This window comes from Macaca fascicularis, chromosome 9 (assembly GCF_037993035.2).
Source record: "Macaca fascicularis isolate 582-1 chromosome 9, T2T-MFA8v1.1".
NCBI lineage: Eukaryota > Metazoa > Chordata > Mammalia > Primates > Cercopithecidae > Macaca > Macaca fascicularis.
Genome location: NC_088383.1, coordinates 6,725,804 through 6,746,137, shown reverse-complemented (window position 1 = coordinate 6,746,137; position 20,334 = coordinate 6,725,804). Strand labels below are relative to the sequence as shown.

At 43.2% G+C, this 20,334-nt stretch overlaps 1 protein-coding gene across 1 annotated transcript in view; it reads left to right on the top strand.

Moving 5' to 3' along the window:
- Positions 1-4,621: 4,621 nt before the first annotated feature.
- Positions 4,622-20,334, top strand: part of GDI2 (GDP dissociation inhibitor 2) — a 48,675-nt gene continuing 32,962 nt past the window's right edge. The window contains exons 1-2 of the mRNA XM_005564569.4: positions 4,622-4,859; positions 17,685-17,792. Of these exons, the coding sequence (XP_005564626.1) occupies positions 4,815-4,859; positions 17,685-17,792 (153 nt within the window). The 5' untranslated portion in view covers positions 4,622-4,814. The remainder of the gene's footprint in view (positions 4,860-17,684; positions 17,793-20,334) is intronic.

Sequence of the window (20,334 nt, the reverse complement as noted above, 5' to 3'; positions counted from 1 at the left end):
TTTGTCAAATATTTACTCATCCTCCACTACTTGCTCAGCCCTTTACTGGGTGTCCAGGCTTAATATTCCTGCCCCTATGGAGTTTACATCCAATTTGGCAAGCAAAGAACAAGTGAAGAAAATAATTACCCCTCTAATAAAAGCAGTGAGAAAAAAGCAGGGTACTGACAGAGAATGATGGTTGAGGGGAAAGCTGAAACCTAAGGAAGTGGGAAAAGTTAGCTGTATGAAGAGGTGCAGGGGGAAGTGAGGAGTGGTAGCCATGGAAGCAAGAGTACAAAGGCCCTCCGGTGGTTAAAGGCTTGACTAGATTCTAGGAACCGAAACCCGAAACACAAGCATGTTTGGGGTTTAATGATCATGGAGCCAAGGAGCACTACAAAATAGAGTTGGAGAGACATACAGAGGCTAGATTAAGGTATTAGGTCGTATTTAAGGATTTGCAATGTATCCCTTATTTTTTTTTTTTTTTTGAGATGGAGTCTTACTCTGTCCCCCAGGCTGGAGTGCAGTGGCGCCATCTTGGCTCACTGCAACCTCCGCCTCCCAGGTTCCAGCATTCTCCTGCTTCAGCTCCTGAGTAGCTAGAATTACAGATGTGTACCACCATACCAGGCTAATTTTTGTATTTTTAGTAGAGACGGGGTTTCACCATATTGGTCAGGCTGGTCTCAAACTCCTGACCTCAGGTGATCTGCCTCAGCCTCCTAAAGTGCTGGGATTACAGGCGTGAGCCACCATGCCCGGCTACGATCTACAATATATTCTAAGTATAAAAGATATACAGAAGTCTGAACGTGATCTGATGAGTGTTTTGAGAAGAAAATGGACAGAACAGATAGGAGAAGAGGAAAAAAAAACCTGTTGAGAAACTGCCACGGTGATCCAGGAGACAGAAAGATGGTCTGGGCTGAAGTTTGCTCTCATTTTCTTTCCTTAGATTAAATCTCTCCTTTTCAAAGTGCAGATGGATGATTAGTAAAAACAGATCAGCAAACAATTATTCCCATGTACCCAAGTATAAATAAGACTCCATGGATTCCTGCTTTGCATAAAGATTTGAAATATTTTATTTTTTTGAGACAGAGTCTGGCTCTGTTACCCAGTCTGGAGGGCAGTGGTGCGGTCTTGGCTCACTGCAACCTCAGTCTCCCGGGTTCCAGTGATTCTCCCGCCTCAGTCTCCCGAGTAGCTGGGACTACAGGAATGTGCCACCACACCTGGCTAATTTTAAGATTTGAAATTTTTTTTTTTTTTTTTTTTTTTGAAACGGAGTCTCGCTCTGTCGCCCAGGCTGGAGTGCAGTGGCCGGATCTCAGCTCACTGCAAGCTCCGCCTCCTGGGTTCACGCCATTCTCCTGCCTCAGCCTCCCGAGTAGCTGGGACTACAGGCGCCCGCCACCTCGCCCGGCTAGTTTTTTGTATTTTTTAGTAGAGACGGGGTTTCACCGGGTTAGCCAGAATGGTCTCGATCTCCTGACCTCGTGATCCGCCCGTCTCGGCCTCCCAAAGTGCTGGGATTACAGGCTTGAGCCACCGCGCCCGGCCAAGATTTGAAATATTTTAAAGATTGATGGTGTCCTGGTTTGATCTTGGGTTTTGGCACCAAAAAATAAAATTAAAAATATTGATGTTTTCCACTCATCTTCACCAACCAACCTACTTCCCCTAAACCTAAGGTTTCACTCTAGCAGGAACTACCTTCTGTGGCATGAGATCCACTGAACCAATTAGTGGCTTTCAAGTCTCTTCACCTTAAGCAGTATTTGTCGTCTACAAGTCCCCTTGCAACTGGAATGGGTGGGGTGGAAGATCCAATAAAAAGCACAGAATTTTCTTTTTCTGAGACAGGGTTTTGCTCTGTTGCCCAGGCTGGAGGGCAGTAGCATCATCATGGTTGACTGTAGCCTTGACCTTCCTGGGCTCAAGGGATCCTCCCAGGTCAGCCTCCTGAGTAGCTAGGACTGCAGGCTCCTGCCACCATGCCCAGCTTTTTTTTTTTTTTTTGAGACAGAGTCTCGCTTTGTCGCCCAAGTTGGAGTGCAGTGGCACCATCTTGGCTCACTGCAACCTCTGCCTCCTGGGTTCAAGCAATTCTCTGCCTCAGCCTCCCGAGTAGCTGGGATTACAGACGCCTGACACCACCCCCGACTAATTTTTGTAGTTTATAGTAGAGACAGGGTTTCATCTTCGACAGGTTGGTCTTGAACTCCTGACCTTGTGATTCACCTGCCTCAGCCTCCCAAAGTGCTGGGATTACAAGCGTGAGCCACCGCGCCCAGACTGCCCTTTTTTTTTTTTTGAGACGGAGTCTCACTCTGCTGCCCAGGCGTGAGTGGCGTGGCAGGATCTTGGCTCACTGCAGCTTCTGTTTCCCTGGTTCAAGTGATTCTTCTGCCTCAGCTTCCCGAACAGCTGGGACTACAGGCACGTGCCACCACGCCTGGCTAATTTTTGTATTTTCAGTAGAGATGGGGTTTCACCATATTGGCCAGGCTGGTCTCAAACTCCAAACTCCTGACCTTGTGATCTGCCTGCCTCGGCCTCCCAAAGTGCTGGGATTACAGGCGTGAGCCATCGTGCCCAACCTCCAGCTAATTTATAGGGACGGTGTCTCAGTTTGTTACCTAGGCTGTACACCACAAGTTGGTTTCGAACTCCTGGCCCCAAGTGATCCTCCCATCTCAGCCTCCCGAAGTGTTGGGATTACAGGCGTGAAGCACTGTGTGGCCCAAGTACAGCATTTTAGATGCACTCAGTCCGTTAAGGCTCGGTCCAGGTTTGATTGTTGTCCTTCTGTTGGGCCATAGGTTCTATACTGCCAACTAAAATGAACTTCAGTGTTAAGTAAGGAAGGGATCCTTATTAGCCTTAAATTGACTTCCCTTATCTCAGTGTCTTTAAGTTTCTCAGAACTCTGAGTATTGATGAAACAGTCTTCACCTGAAATATGGTTAACATAATTCAGTTGACATCCTTAAATTTCTCTTCAACAGTCAGAGGCTGATGGCAATTGTGATAAAAGCTCTTTATTGTTATTGCTAATTAAAAAAAAAAGGGTCAGTAGGCAGGTGTGGTGGCCTGTACCTCTTGTCCCTGCTACTCGGGAGACTGAGGTGGGAGGATGGCTTCAGCCCAGGAGATCAAGGCTGCAGTGAGGCATGATTGCACTGCTGCACTCCAGCCTGGACGACAGGGCGAGATCGTCTCAGGGGAAAAAAAAAAAAAAAAGGTATTTCATATTGGTCCAAAAATACAGGTAGTGTATAGTATGACCCCCTGATGACTTGAAGACAGAGCAACAGAAGGACTTTCTTTAGTCATCATTAGCTTAGCCAAAAGAAAAGTCAGTTACACTCACTGTTGCATAATCAGTTGTATGGTCAACTTTGCACTAATTTATTTGGTGACAAATATACACAATCAAATTAAGGTTGAATATAAATTTAAACTTTACTTTTGCTTTCTTCTCCCCTCCCCTTGCAAAAGGTCCATGGTCCAATATAACACATCTTCTCCAAGTATTTACGGGTTAAGAAACATTTTTAAAAGTTGTTACATTCTCTCCTCAATCTTGATGATTTAAATATGAGCAAGTTCGGTCTATCAAGGCAGGCTCATGATAGCTATTACCGAGAAGTATTTGAGTAGTTCTTGAATGCCAAATCTTCATTGTCTGCTGACTATGCAGATTTATCACGTGCTGAAAACACAGGTTTTCCAACTGTCATCGCCTTTAGGAAATTCACCTGCCTAGGCTTTCGTGGGATTTGCCTCTTGGAGCTGAGAACACAGCTTCTGCTTACACCCGTGTCCTCAATGAAGTTAGAGATTCCTAAGAGAATTCTAGAAAAAGAGGAGGGGGTTAGAAGGCAAGCAAGGTAGTTTCTAAGCTTAGGGCCTAAACCTTTGCATCCAAGGATCAGCTACCACGTTTACAGTGGCTTTAAGTTATAGCCCTGGGTAAGTGCGGATCGGCTTCCCAATGAAACCTGGCCTTCACTTTCATCTCCGTTAAGGGTTCCTTTTAGCAAAAGAAGCCGCTTTTCCTCCTACCACTTTCCTAAAGCGCCCACCGGCAACGCACCAAACAGGGAAGGCACAGAGCGGGAAACAGGACACGTGTGATTTCCGAACTCTTCCCGGCGGGCTCCGGGCCCCGGCGAGCCCAGCCCCGCGGGAGGAACCAAGGCCGCTACCCGCGAGAGGCGGCCGGACCCACGTTCCTCGCCCACGTGGCCGCCGCACGCACCCGCTCAAAGTCCAAGGACGGCGGTCCGGCTCTGGGACCTTGGACCGAGCGAGCTCCCGCCCCGACGGCGGGAGTCAGAACCGTGGTGGCCGGCAGTACTCCCCTCCCGCGGTCCCGTGCGCCTCCACCCCGGTCCACGCGCCGCCTCCCAGACCCCGGTGGCAGAAACCGCAAAGGGAACCGGAAGCCAAAATGGCGACGCCCCGCCCTTTTCCTCTCGCGAGAGGCGGGGAAGAAAAAAAGTTGGGCGAGTGACGGGGACAAAACCAATTAGAGTGCCGGAAGCGCCTGATTGGCGGCCCTCCCGGCGCCTGCAGGCCCCGCCCCGGCTGCGGAGGCTCAGTCACCGCCCTCCCCTCCCTGCCCCCTCCCCTTTTCTCCCCGCCCGGTTCTTCGCTTCCCGTCTGAGGTGGCGGCAGGTCTCGCCTTGTCGCCAGCTCCATTTTCCTCTCCTCTCTTCCCGTTTCCTTCGCGCCCGAGAGCGCCTGCCAGCCTCGTAGGGTGGTCACCGAGCCCCTGCGCCTTTTCCTTTCTCTGGTTCTGCGTCCGCGCCTGCCCCGCCATGAATGAGGAGTACGACGTGATCGTGCTGGGCACTGGCCTGACGGTGGGCGCCGGGGCTGAGGGGCCGGGGTTGAGCAGCCGGGGCGGGCGCATCCCCGGCTCCTGCACGGCCCGCGGGTCGCAGCTCCTGGGGGCTTTCGTTCTGCAGTCACCCGTGGTTTTCGGGACGGGAGTCGTGGCTGGGGGCACGGGCGGGTTTGGGGGCGCCCCGCGTCCCGGGACGATCGGGCGACTCCCAGTGTGAGGGGCAGGCGGGGAAATGGAGATGCGGGCCGCGAGGCTCCGGGCGGGGTAACGGCGGAGCCCGGTCGCTGCGCTTCCCCCTTGCGGAAGCGGAGTGGAGGGAGAAGGCGGCCCGGGCCGAGGCTCCCGCTCCCCACTTTGGGCCAGTGACCTCTCCGGGTTGGAAACTAGCACCCGAGGCGGAGGGGACGGTGCAGGCCTCGCGGTTGCATTTCCTATTCCGCCTCGGCCGCTTCCCCGGGTCTGTCTGGCTGCCAAAGCCGAGCACGGGGTTTCCTGACAAGTCTTGGATAATCACTGCTTCGGAACTGCTAGGGCTTGATTAACTTATATTTTTGGAGAAAAGGCAGAAATTAGGCTTTTAATCCTTTCTCCCCCCTGCTAATAAGAAGTATTATTGAATCTTTTTAGCCACCCTCCCTTCCCACTTACCGAGCATCTGTAGAATTGGAATTGAGTTTTTTCAAAACTTGTCTATCAAATGCTTTCGCACCTGACCTTCGCCGCCTTTTCCTTTTGTTTGGTGGGTTCCCTGCCTCCTTTGTCTCTTCTGGACTCTTTTCCCCTAAGAATTGGATTGGTGATGGATTGCTAAAGGCCAAGTTCTCTGTACTCCGCAGCTTTCTTCAGGGAGTTGGAAGATAAATCAGTAACAACATGAAGAATGCATTGTAGTATATATATGAATGCAAGGTGTACCTAATACCATGGTATATTGATTTTCCTGGTTATGTGTCTGCTTAGAGAGCTTTAGGTTAACTGTAGATAATGCAGGCAGGTTCTGTAGTTTGTACTTTTTCTGTTTTTTTTTTTTTTTATGAAGACTTCATCTTGCAAAAGAATTTGGAGAAAACCATTTTAACTATCGATTTTTGGGAACTTTGAAATTCTAACTTTGGGCTGCTTGATCATAATTAAGATGAATACTGATGTAAATCTTGTGTATCCTATGTACTCTGACTTTAAATTCCTGTGTCATTTAATGTAGACTTCCACTTCAAATTTTTTGAAATTTATTATAATCTGTCAGGTTCAAACTAATGTTTTTTTTTTTTTTTTTTTTTTAACAGGTAACATCCCAAAATAACACTTTCAAATGTCTCTAGTCAAGAAAAAACCTTTGAACTTTTATTTGGCTAATTTTTTAAGAAAGGTTTGTTAAGACTTAGAATGGTGTTTTTCTGGCCTGTCATTTTTCTGTTTATAGTTATATGCAATTATTAGAGAATATTCATTCAGAATACTTTGTTATGTTTGACAAATTGAGGAATAATCCTGTCAATGTCTTTGAAAAGCTGGAAGACTGTTGGATGCCTAAATGAATAGGCCCTACCCACTGCAGGTTTTGTGCTTTTTTTTTTAAGTGCCTAATTGGGATTCCAAACTGCGCTTAGTAGTTTGTGGTGGATTTTGCCCGTTGGAATGGGTAGTGCTGCTGCCAGCGTGTTGTTAGAGCCGGTTAGTTCCACCGTTTTTCTATGGTTGTTGCTGGTCTTTCAGATTTGCTCACAATCGAGGTCAGTTGAGCATGGACGAGTGAGTGCAAATCCACCATCATGCAGGCTTCCACAAGCCCCATTCACATCACTTTGTATCAAAGATGGTGAAACAGTCTTTTTATATAACAAGTTAAGATAATGCACTTCGTTTAAATTTTCATTTGGATTGTGAACTTTTTGATAAATGGTAGATGCATACTTAACTAGAAATCAGACCAATTTCTGCTGTCATTTTGTAGCTGTGATAACTTTAATCTCTGTTAGCCTGCCTAAGTTTTCTGAGATGTTCTTTGATAATTATATCAATTCAGAAGAATCACATTATTACCATCCTTGATAGGAGTAGTGATGACAGGATGATTTTGATAATGAGAAATCTTATATCCTTATTTTTAGTGTTACCAGGAATTAGATGACTAAAAATTAGAAGAAGAGAAAACCAAAGTTAGCACTCAGAATTAACTTTTGAGTGTCTGAAGTTAAATTAATTTTCTTGAAATTTACTTTATATTTAGTGCCTGAGATTTAAGAACCTAAAAAAGGCAAGTGCTTTCAGTGCTAGGAACTTGTTACTTTTAAAGAAGTGTAAGGAAGTGCTGGAGTTGCTGTGTTGCTTAGTGCTGCCATTGTTTGTATGAGTTGTTAAGTCCAAGCTCGTAATCACAAATATTGATAGTCATTTTAATCAAGAAGATACAAAATGATTTGGCATAAAGGAGTAAAATCTTCATTCTGTGTGTAAAAGAAATGGAATATTCCACACAATTTAATTTTCTGAGGAATTAAGGGTTATCTCTAAAGAGCACAGCTTTTGGATAATGCCTTTCTAAATGCTGTCACAACTTCTCTAACAAACTAAGAAACATAATTTACTTGATAACTAAGATTTCACATAGTGAAGATTAATTATTGTGTTGTGCTGTAACATGGTGAAGCCATGAAGACCCCGCCAGCTTTGTAGGAACTTTTGCCCCCTTTACTCTCAGGCTGCTCTGCTTTTTGAGCTCTTGAGTTTACTCTTCAAATTTTTTCCCTCTGTCTTACTCTACTGTTAGGCTGGCAACTTTTACTTTTCTCCGCTTTCAGCATGTGTGGGCAGCCTCTCACCACATATTTTGCACATAGTTCACTATGGACTTGGAAATAAGTTCACGAGTCTTGTTAGACATAGTAGATTAAAAAAATAAGAATAGTTCCACAGCTATTTGTGCTTCCCAGAGGTTTTTCTCTTCCCGTTTTTTTTTTGTTCTACACAGTAAGGATTTATGAGTAGAAATATATACTTTAGTGATATTTAGCCAGATGATTCTCAGCATCATATGTCTAAAAACTTGCTTTACATCCCAGATACTTTTCCCCATTTCTCTTTATCAAAATTTTGTGATTTCAGATTCAGAGAAGGTTTTATACTTGATTTTAAAATTATGAACTATAATTCAGATTGCCTCTTGGATTTGCTTAATCTTAGATTTGCTCTTTGAGAGTTCTTGCTTATAGCTGTGTTAGAGTTCTGTAGACAAAGGACTTTCTATTCACTACAGTAGTGAGCATAGGATCAATATTTGCAAATGCTATTACACTTGGGAGCTGTGTTGTAGGCAGTTTAAACCAGTGTTAAGCATCCTGGCCAAAAGAAAATACAAGTGAAATTAGACATATTTTAGCATGTAGAGATGACAGTAGTGTGACATTGGGTTTTAAAGACCACTGGTAGATGTTCACATGCGTGATACACTGCAGTTACCTCTGTCTTCCTTCCCATGGTACCTGATTGGAGACTCTTCCTGGAGTAATAGTTTCGGTTTCAGTTATTTAAACTTCCAGTGACTATTGTGATCAGTTATGGGCAGTAAAAAGGTAAACACAGAACCTGTCTATAAGTAGCTTGTTCTCGTGTTGGGGGGTAACTAATAATAATTCGTATGAGAAAGCAGTAAGTCCCCTAAGAGGTGCACTTATGGGAGTTCAGACAGGGAGTCGGGGAAACCTTCATGAAGAAGGAGGTATTTAGCTGGCTTTAAAAAATATTGGCAAACTTTGAATGGAGGAATGATTTTTTAGGCAGAGACCTGTGTAAGTCAATGTTAAGTCAAAGATGTATGTAGGGAATGGGGAGTGGTTTATTTTGCTTGAAACAGGTTTGGAGAGAGATTCTAGGCTAAGAAATGTGAAAATTATCTTCAAGGCAGTGAGAGAGGACTTTGAGCAGGAGAGTGATATAATTAGCCACATTTCAAGAGAAGGTATCTTTTGACAGTTTTTTTTTTTTTTTTTTTTTGAGATGGAGTCTCGCTCTGTTGCCCAGGCTGGAGTGCAGTGACGTGATCTCGGCTCACTGCAACGTCTGCCTCCCAGGTTCAAGTAGTTCTCCTGCCTCAGCCTTCTAAGTAGCTGGGAATTACAGGTGCCCGTCTCCATGCCCCGCTAATATTTGTATTTTTAGTAGAGACGGGGTTTCACCATATTGGTCAGGCTGGTCTCAAACTCCTGACCTCAGGTGATCCACTTGTCTAGGCCTCCCAAATTGCTGGGATTACAGGTGTGAGCCACGCCTGGCTGACAGTTTTTAATGCGATGTATTGGAGGGGCAGAGTCATTTAAAGAAACATTCTTCATAAAACAAACAGCCATTTTTATTATGTTGTTGATTTAAGATATATGCCATTGAAATGAACTGATTTAAAATTTTTCTGGTTAATATATTTTCACATATGTCTAGGTAAGTAGTTTTGAAAAGGCACCTTAATATTAATTATTAGATACTTTGTACTCCTGGTCGCATTTGTGTGTATGTGTTTATATCTGTAGTTTTGCGCTTTGGTTTTTTTTTTTTTTTTTCCATAACAACAATACTTTTTATTTCTAGACAGAGCTCTCTGTTACCCATGCTGCAGTACAGTGGTTCAATCTTGGCTCACTGCAACCTCTGCCTCCCTGGTTAAAGTAATTCTCCTGCCTCAGCCTCCCAAGTGGTTGGGATTACAGGCGCCCACCACCATGCCTGGTTAATTTTTTTGTATTTTTGGTAGAGATGGAGTTTTACCCTGTTGGCCAGGCTGGTTTCGAACTCTTGACCTCAGGTGATCTGCCTGCCTCAGCTTCCCAAAGTGCTGGGATTATAGACGAGAGCCACCGTACCCGGCCCATAACAGAACTTTAAAATGCAGTAGGATTTGATAAGGGCTAGAGGATTTTTTTGTTTGTTTTTGAGACAGGGTCTCAGTCTCTCACCTAGGCTGGAGTGCAGTTATGTGATCACAGCTCACTGTAGCCTCAACCTTCCAGGCTGATGCGATCCTGCCGCTTCAGCTTCCCAAGTTAGCTGGAACTACAGGAGGCATGTGATTTGGGTATTTTTTGTGGAAATGGGATTTTGCCATATTGCCCAGGCTGGTCTTGAACTCCTGGGCTCAAGCAGTCCTCCTGCCTTGTCCTTCCAAAGTGTTAGGATTTCAGGTGTGAGCCACCTTGCCCAGATGGGGTATAGAGTTCAGTTTGTCACTAGGTGTTTAGTTTGTCACTAGGAAAGTATATCAAAATACTAATAAATTTTGGCTCTGTTCCCTTCCAAGTCTAAATTGCTCTGTAATTGGGGGTGGGGAGTGGGCATTAATTTTTCAGCATGCTATTTAGTGTTACTGGCCATGGAAACACCATTTAGGTGTAACAATTCATATATAGAAATTCCATTCAGCCTCTTCAGGTGCTTTGTCTAATATGTTTGGATGTTGTCCAAATGAGTTATTCTGTTTTTGATTATTGCAACTCTGGTGTTATGTGTAGGGTGCTGAAGGAAGGGAGCATCAGTATCGCTTATGGTTCTGTTCCCCAGCCCCACATCCACATATCTACACATACTAGCACTTTGGTGCAATTAAACATTGAAAACCATTTTGGCTGGTTACCTCTTTTTATGTAGGAGAACTATCAAGTGCCAGGTGGGTGACAGATGCTAGTGTCATATAGAACTTGGATTCTGAAGATGATTTTATAGTCTTAGTGATTTTGGATGTGAATATACTTATCCTACTTAGGTCATTTGTAGGTGAGTTTGAAGTTAGAGTGGGTACTCTTACCTGTTACATTTAAAACTCATGTTGGTGAATATTCATTCACATACAAGTTTCCTGGTTAAAGTTAACAGTATACTTGACGTACATGATGGACCAGCTTTTCTAGTGTGAAAAAGAGAAGCTTAGTTTCTATGGCTTTAATGTGCTTTGCTTGTGAATATTGTGTATTCACCAGATGGGTTGTAGTAGAATTTAATTTTGAGCTGGTAATTTTGGAAAATACTGAAATTTTAGGATCATTAATATATACGCTGTGCCCAGATATGACTGATAAATTGTATCAATGAATTAATGACTTCACCCCATGTGTTAAAACATGTTTAAAGTTTTAAACGTGTCCCAAAGTTTAAAGTATTATGTTTGTGCTATTATATATTCTTTTAGCAGTGTGGAAGCAGTCTTTTATAATAGTTGGGTATAGAGGAACCACTGGGCCTGCAGATTTTTTATTAGCTTTAGTTAGCTCTTGTCATATTTGCTCCAAGTGGTGCCTTTGAAGGTAGTTGCTGTTAGCTCTTTGGACTCGGCCACATCTTTAAATTACTGGGCTCTTTATTTTAGGCCTCAGTGCTTGCTTTATAGCCATAGTCCAGTGGATCATGCTTAGTGTGAAAGGTTATGTATAGAAGCTGTGCAACACTCTAATTTGCTTGCGGAGATTTTGCTTTCAAAAGTTGAACCCTGCAGTCTACTTTTGACAGCTGGGAATGTAACTGTTCTTCCTCTGTTGTGTCATAACTTATTTTTAAGATAGTAAACATTTTATTTTCGTATGTAGAACTATATGTTGGTGCTGCTTTAGGTTGTTTTCTTTCCCCCCACCCCCCCCAAAAAGTGAATTGTTTTAGTCAGTATTAGGCTTGATTTTTGTAGTTGTAAAATATCTTCATTTCCTTTTATGAAGACTTAATGAAGAAAGTGAAAAGGCAGGCCACAGAATGGAAGAAGATAATTGCAGTACATGTAATAAAGAAAGGATTTATATATAGTATATAAAGTACTTTTATAAAGCAATGAGAAAAAGCGCATTTAAAAAATGGGGAAAGGCACTTATCAAAAGTGCCTTATCACTTAGCTTGATCATCAGTGAACAGTTTTTTTTTTTTTTTTGAGACGGAGTCTCGCTCTGTCACCCAGGCTGGAGTGCAGTGGCCAGATCTCAGCTCACTGCAAGCTCCGCCTCCCGGGTTCCCGCCATTCTCCTGCCTCAGCCTCCCGAGTAGCTGGGACCACAGGTGCTGCCACCTCGCCGGGCTAATTTTTTGTGTTTTTAGTAGAGACGGGGTTTCGCCGTGTTAGCCAGGATGGTCTCGATCTCCTGACCTAGTGATCCGCCCGTCTCGGCCTCCCAAAGTGCTGGGATTACAGGCTTGAGCCACCGCGCCCGGCCGATTTTTATTTTCTTTTGTAGAGATGAGGTCTCACTAAGTTACATAGGTTGGTGTTGAACTTCTGAGCTCGAGCGATTCTCCCAGCTTGGCCTCCCAAAGTGCTGGGATTATAGGCATGGGCCACCGCGGGTCCCTAATAATTAATCAACTATTTAAAAAAGTATTCAACCTTATTTGTCCTCAGGAAATGCAAATTAAATCACTTCTTAACTAGAATGGCTACAATTAAAGAGGTAACAGTATAAGTGGTCAAGGATTTGAAACAATGGGGACTTTCACTGCTGACAAAAGTGTAAATTGGTACAACCGTTTTGGAAAGCTGTTTGGTAATATCTGTTGAAGTTGAACATATTTATACTCTTCTTGATATATAACAGAAATGCACACTTAAAAGACACATGTGAGAATGTTCATAGAGCATTATTTGTAATAGTAAAAAAAACTGGAAACTATCCAAATATCCACCAAGAGTAGAATGGAGAAGTAAATTGTGGTATATTCATTCAATGGAATCATCTACAGCTGTGTTACCCAAAGTGCGATGCATAGATCAGCTGCATCTGCAATACCTGAGAATTTACGAGAAATGCAGAAGTTTAGGCCCCAACCCAGATATTACACAGAGTCAGAATCTACAGTTTAACAGGATCTCCAGGTTATTCTTATGTATAATAAAATTTGCAAACACAGCTTTAGTAATTCTCGAAATTGGTCCTGGACCAGCATCATCAGTATCACCTCATCAGCATCAGTGGTGGTGACACCTGTAGTCCCAGCACTTTGGGAGGACAACGCAGGAGGATTGCTTCAGCAAACCTTGCTTTGCAAGGCCAAGGCTGGGCAACATAGTGAGATCCCCGTCACTACAAAAAATTAAAAAATTAGGCGTGGTGGCACATGTCTGTAGTCTCAGCTACTCTGGAGGCTGAGGTGAGAGGATCTCTTGAGCCTGGAGGTTGAGGCTGCAGTGAGCCATGATCACACCACTGCACTCCAGGCTGGGCAACAAAGTGAGACCCTGTCTGCCCCTGCCACTTTTTTTTTTTTTTGTAAGAGCAAATTCTCAGATCCAGCCTCAGACGTACTAACTCAGAAGCTCTGGAAATGGGGCCTAGCAGTCTGTTTCTTCAAGCCCTCCAGGTGATGTGGATACAACCTGAAGTTTGGAAATCTGCATAGAATTTACATTTCTAACAAGTTGGCAGGTGATGCCAAGTCAGGAACCACACTGAGATGCCCTGCTTGCAGGGTTAGCCATATACTCTGTAAAGCTCCAGATAGTAGCCGGGTGCCATGGCTGACACCGGTAATCCCAGCTCTTTGGGAGGCTGAGGCGGGTGGATCATCAGGTCAGGAGTTCGAGACCAGCGTGGCCAAGATATTGAAACCCCATCTGTACTAAAAATACAATAATTAGCCGGGCGTGGTGGCGCATGCCTGTAGTCCCAGCCACTTGGGAGGCTGAGGCAGGAGAATCGCTTGAACCCGGGAGGGGGAGGTTGCGGTGAGCTGAGATCGTGCCATTGCACTCCAGCCTGGGCGACAAGAGTGAAACTCTGTCTTTGGGGGGGGGGGGGAAAAAAAAGCTCCAGATAGTAAATATTTTAGGTTATGTAGACTTTCTGGTCTCTCTCACAGCTGCCCAACTCTGCTGTGGTACTAGGAAAACAGCCATACACAGTATGTACATGAGCAGATAATGAACAGATATGGGTATTTACAATAAAACTTCACAGAAATAGCCTCCAGGCTGGATTTGTCTCATTTCTGGGGACCTTTGCTCTATAGCAATGAGAATAAATAGACCATGCAGAAAACATGAAAGAATCTTGAAACATGTTGCATAATGTCAGATGCAGAAAGTTAATACACATGATTACATTTTTATAGAGTTCAGAAGCAGGCAGAACAAATCTTTGCTATTAGAAATTATGAGAGTGCTGGGGGATGGTGGTGGTTATGATTGGAATAGGGCATGAGGGCCTTCTGGAGTGCTCAGAATGTTTTGTTTCTTGAGCCAAGGAAAGAATGATTCAGGCCGGGTGTAATGGCTCACGTCTGTAATCCCAGCACTTTGGGAGGCCAAGGTAGACAGATCACTTGAGACTGGGAGTTCAAGACCAAACTGGCCAACATGGTGAAACCCCATCTCTACTAAAAATACAAAAATTAGCCAGGCATGATGGTGCATGTTTATAATCCCAGCTACTCAGGAGGCTGAGGCAGGAGAATTGCTTGAACCTGGGAGGTGAAGGTTGCAGAGAGCCAAGATCGCGCCACTGCATTCCAGTCTGGGTAATAGGGTGAGACTTCTATCTCAATTAAAAAAAAAAAAAAAAAAGAAAAAATGATTCACACTCCTGTAGTAAAATTTGAACCTCATGGTAAGTAATTTAAAACATTTAAAAAGTACTAAATGAATAGATACATTATGGAAGAAAACTTGAAATTTGTGTGAATTTTAAAAATATGGGTTTCAAAGTCAAATAGACTTGTAGAGAGTAAGATTGTTCTTTGACCTCTAGGGTCCTTTGGATAAATTTGAGAAATATTAAAGATTTATAAAGATACATGGAATTTCCTTTGTCTCTTTAGCAAATAAAACACTGATCACCAAAACCCTTTTTGAGTGATTATATGCCCCATCCCTGTGTTTCTTCACATTAATTGTATTTTTTCCCTCTTCTTAATTTGGTTTGTCTTAGTGTATTCGTGCTTGCTTTATCTTTTTCCTGAGAGTGGTCATTTATACTTTTTGGTTGATTGTCAGTTTATTGGTGGTTGTCCTATATGCTTTGCTTAGGGCTCCAGTATTCAAACTTTTTAGTCTCAGGATCTGTTTACATTCTAAAAATTTAAGGATCTTGAAGAGCTTTTGTTTATAAAGGTTGTAGCTATTGATATTTATCATATTAGAAATGGAGGAATAAATAATTTACTGATAAATAATAAACTAATTACATGTTAACATGTATAACAATTTTAACTGTATATGTACTTTTTTTTTGTTATTGAGATAGGATCCTACTTTGCCACCCAGGCTGAAGTGCAGTAGCCTTATCACGGCTCACTGCACCCTCACCCTTGGGGGTTCAAGTAATCCTCCCACCTCTCAGCCTCTTGAGTAGCAGGGACTACAGGTGCTCACCACCGCACCCAGCTAATTTTTTGTATTTTTTGCAGAAATAGGGTTTTGCCCTGTTGCCCAGACTGGTCTCCAACTTCTGGGCTGAAGTCATCTGCCTGAGTATATTTTCTAAAAATTGTGAGAAGACTATCAATATTTTACAGTTTATGCAAATCCTTTAATTCTGGCTTAATAAAACAATTCACATACATGCTTCTGTGTTCAGTTCTGTTGTGACATATTTCGGCTGAAGTATATGAAAACAGGTCTCACACAGACATGTAGTTGGAAAAGGGAGGAGTAATTAAATAGCTTTTCAGGTTTTTGTAGATATTCTTTGGTTTACACAAAAGCACAAGTGGTAGCTTTTAAAAGATTGATTCCATTATGAAATCTGAAGCCACATTAATGAATGTTTTATATTCTGATATATTAAAACCCATTGATCTAGCTTGCACTTTAAATTCCTCTTTTTTCCTCCTGTGTGATTTTGTAATGTCATTCATCTGTTATTTGAAAAATAAGGTTTACTCTGAGTAAAGTGGGTCTTCTCAATGTTGACACATTTCATTTTAAAATATCAAAAATCATGTTTGTTAGTATTGTCACTGATAATGTCAGAAAAGTTCTTCATGTATTGGGAACCTGACGTGCCCATGGTGGTAGTTGTAAGCTTTCCATAATTCTTTTTTTTTTTTTTTTTTGAGATAGAATCTTGCTGTGTCACCAGGCTGGAGTGCAGTGGAGCGATCTCGGCTCACTGCAGCCTCCAACTCCTGGTTCAAGAGATTCTTCTGCCTCAGCCTCCCGAGTAGCTGGGATTACAGACATGCGCCACCACGCCCAGCTAAGTTTTGTATTTTTAGTGGAGATGAGATTTCACCATGTTGGCCAGGATGGTCTCAATCTCCTAACCTTGTGATCCACCCGCCTCGGCCTCCCAAAATGCTGGGATTACAGGCATGACCAGCCGTGCCTGGCCAAGTTTTCTATAATTCTAATTTTCATTTAAAATTTGACTTTTTGTTATTGGCAACACATGTCAGTTATTTTCCTTTATGTTCTTTGAGAAAATGTCAAATACCTAAATCTGAATAACCACAGTTTGTTGGTCAGTTCTTTCAAATAAAAATGATTATTCATTAAAAAAGTAGCTAGTTCAGCTTATAGATCCGTGGCACAGAAGGTTTTCCCTGAGCCGAAGTGCTATCTGTATTCTTCCCATTTTGTCACACACAGTGTTTAAAAGATGACTATTGAAGGGTGTATGTTTAATAAAGTTAATTTTTTTGCAACTCAGTCTTGCTCTGTCGCCCAGGCTGGAGTGCAGTGGCGTGGTCTCAGCTCACAGCCTCCACCTCCTGGGTTCAAGCAATTCTGCCTCAGCCTCCTGCCCTGCTAATTTTTGTGTATTTTGTAGAGACAGGGCTTCACCATGTTGCTCAGGCTGGTCTGAAACTCCTGGGCTCAAGTGATCCACCCGCCTCGGCCTCCCAAAGTGCTGGGATTGCAGGTGTGAGCCACCACGCCTGGCTAATAAAGTTACTTTTTAATGCTTTTATCACGGACTTTTTTTTTTTCTTCAGATGGAGTTTAGCTTTTGTTGCCCAGGCTGGAGTGCAATGGCACGATCATGGCTCACCACAACCTCTGCCTCCCAGATTCAAGTGATTAACCTGCCTCAGCCTCCTGAATAGCTAGGATTACAGGCATGTGCCACCATGCCTGGCTAATTTTGTATTTTTAGTAGAGAGGGGATTTCTCCATGTTGGTCAGGCTGGTCTTGTTCTCTCGACCTCAGGTGATCCACCTGCCCTGGCCTCCCAAAGTGCTGAGATTACAGGTGTGGGCCACTGCACCCACCCTATCAAAGACATCCTTAAGTGAATGCCTGGTGATGAAGAATATAATGACCACTAGTATAGTTTAGAGCCCTGTCTTAGTTTTATCCACCATTGATTTTATATCATCAGTGGAAATGTCAACACTGTTTAAAAAGGTGACTAGGCCGGGTGCGGTGGCTTACGTCTGTAATCCCAGCGCTTTGGGAGGCTGAGGCAGGAAAATCACCTGAGGTCAGGAGTTCAAGACCAGCCTGGCCAAGACGGTGAAACCATGTCTCTGCTAAAAATACAAAAAATTAGCCGGAGTGGTGGGCACCTGTAATCCCACCTACTCAAGAGGCTGAGGCAGGAGAACTGCTTGAACCTGGGAGGTGGAGGTTGCAGTGAGCTGAGATTGCACCATTGCACTCCAGCCTGGGCAACAAGAGTGAAATTCTATCTCAAAAAATAAAATAAAAATAAAAAGGTGACTAATGTCTTAGTGGTATTATGAAACAGTTTTAATCTTGGGATGCACAGGGGCCCGCATACCACACCTGGTTTCTTAAGGGCTTTCTTCATAAATTATGTTATGTTGCATGAATATAAGTGTAATTACTAAGAGAATGTGTAATGGCGGGCTTAAACAAAAATGATCTGTTTTAAACATGCTGTAGAACTTTCTTTTCAAGATACTATGCTTTTTCTATAGGAATGTATCCTGTCAGGTATAATGTCAGTGAATGGCAAGAAAGTTCTTCATATGGATCGAAACCCTTACTATGGAGGAGAGAGTGCATCTATAACACCACTGGAAGATGTAAGTGTCAGTCAAATTTCTTTTTTTTTTTTTTTTTGAGACAGAGTCTCGCTCTGTCGCCCAGGCTGGAGTGCAGTTACTATCTCAGCTCACTGCAAGCTCCACATCCTGAGTTCACGCCATTCTCCTGCCTCAGTCTCCCGAGCAGCTGGGACTCCAGGCACCCGCCACCTCGCCCGGCTAGTTTTTTGTATTTTTAGTAGAGACGGAGTTTCACCGTGTTAGCCAGGATGGTCTCGATCTGACCTCGTGATCTGCCCGCCTTGGCCTCCCAACGTGCTGGGATTACAGGCGTGAGCCACCGCACCCTGCCAAGTGTTAGTCAAATTTTATATGCCTTTCACACTTTGTATTTCACTTGTGAATCTCTACCTTATTCCTTAGAGATGGTCTTATTTTGTTTTATTAAATAGAATATCTGGAGCACTGTTTTTCAGGAGCTTCTAGTTTGAAGCTCATAGAATTTACATTTTCACTTCTGTTGCTATGTGGAGCAGTTATCTCAGCGTTAATAGAGTACAGTCTAGGAAGGGGAGGGTAGAGGATCACCTGATGTGCCAGCGCAAGTCCAGTGCTTTCCTCATGGTTTTATTTATTCTCTCAGTCCCTCAAAGATGTTTTCTTAATCTCCATTTAACATAGTCTCTGGGGGGTTAAAATCTGAGATGGGTTGTAAACCTGTTACGTGACTACAAAACTTAGTTCCTTTTGCTATACTGCCCTGTTTCCTACTTTTTTTGAACATGGACACATAGCCTTTCCACAGTGCATTTTAACATATTGATTTGTTTTTCTGTGTGAGGTTTGTTGAACACCTGCATGTATGGATATGACCTGTACTGTGTTTTATGGGAGATAGTTATCATCAATGACTTTTATTTAATCAGTGACTTATTAGACAATACTTATCAAAAAGGATGTTTTTCTATATTCAGTAATACAGAAAGACTTAAAGAATAATACGATGTGTAAAAAAAATCTTCCATTGGAGTTCAGCAGTTAACATTTGCTGTATTTTTTTCATGTCTCTTGTTTTGTTTACTGATTTTGATCCATTGAAAGTAATAAGACATGAGGCTTGAGCAAAATATTTCAGCATTCATCTGCTAAGACTAACAGTCTCCTACATAAGCATAATACCATTATATCATATCCAGAACCATATTTAAATTTCCCAGTGATCCCAGTAATCCCTTAATGTAGCTGTTTAGTATTTTAGTATTTAGTCTTTTGTATTTGGTATAATTTTCTCTTTATTCTCTTATTTATTTATTTATTTTGGAGACAGAATCTCGCTCTGCCGCCCAGGCTGGAGTGCAGTGGCACGGTCTCAGCTCCCTACAGCTTCCACCTTCTGGGTTCAGGTGATTCTCCTGCCTCAGCCTCCCAAGTAGCTGAGATTACAGGCGTGCACCACCATGCCTGGCTAATGTTTGTATTTTTAGTAGAGACGGGGTTCCACCATCATGGCCAGGCTGGTCTCAAACCCCTGACCTCATGTGATCTGTCTGCCTTGGCCTCCCAAACTGCTGGGATTACAGGCGTGTGCCACCACGCCTGAGTGCTTTATTCTTTGTTGTTGTTGTTTGTTTTTAAGAGGCAGAGTCTTGCTCTGTTGCCCAGGCTGAACTGCAGCAGTGTATCGTAGCTTGCTGTAGCCTTGAACTCCTGGGCTCAAGTGATCCTCCTGCATCAGCCTCCCAAGTAGTGGGGTTAAAGATGCATACCACCTGCCTGGCTTATTTTGTTTTCTGTAGAGATGGGGTCTCTCTGTAGGTGTTGCCCAGGCTGGTCTCAAACTCCTGGCCTCAAGTGATCCTCCCACCTTGGCTTCCCAAAGTGTTGGGATTATAGGTGAGAGCCACCATGCCTGGGCACCTCTTTATTTTCTTAATCTACAAATCTCTTCACAATTTTTTTCTTTTCTTAATTTTGTTTTATTTTTATTTTGTTTTTTGAGACAGAGTCTTGCTCTGTTGTCCAAGCTGGAGTGTAGTGGTGCAGTCTCAGCTCACTGCAACCTCCATCTCTTGGGTTCAAGTGATTTTCGTGCCTCAGCCTTCTGAGTAGCTGGGATTACAGGCGTGGACAACCACGCCTGGCTAATTTTTTGTATTTTTAGTAGACATGGGGGTTTCTCTTTGTTGGCCATGCTGGTCTTGAACTCCTCAAGTGATCTGCCTGCCTTGGCCTTCCAAAGTGCTGAGATTACAGGTGTGAGCGTCTGCGCCTGGCCTAGTATATTTCTTAGCTGATCTTCAATATGATGAGTAAGATTTCTTTTCCTTTTTTTCTCCCCAGATGTATTCAGAGAGTCATTAATTTTTTTTTTTTTTTTTTTTTTAAGATGGAGTCTTTCTCTGTCACCTAGGCTGCAGTGCAGTAGCACTATCTCAGCTCACTGCAACCTCCACCTCCTGGGCTCAAATGATTCTCGTGCCTCAGCCTCCCAAGTAGCTGGGACTACAGGAGTACACTATCATGTCCAGCTAATTGTTTTGTATTTTCAGTAGAGGTGGGGTTTCACCATGTTGATCAGGCT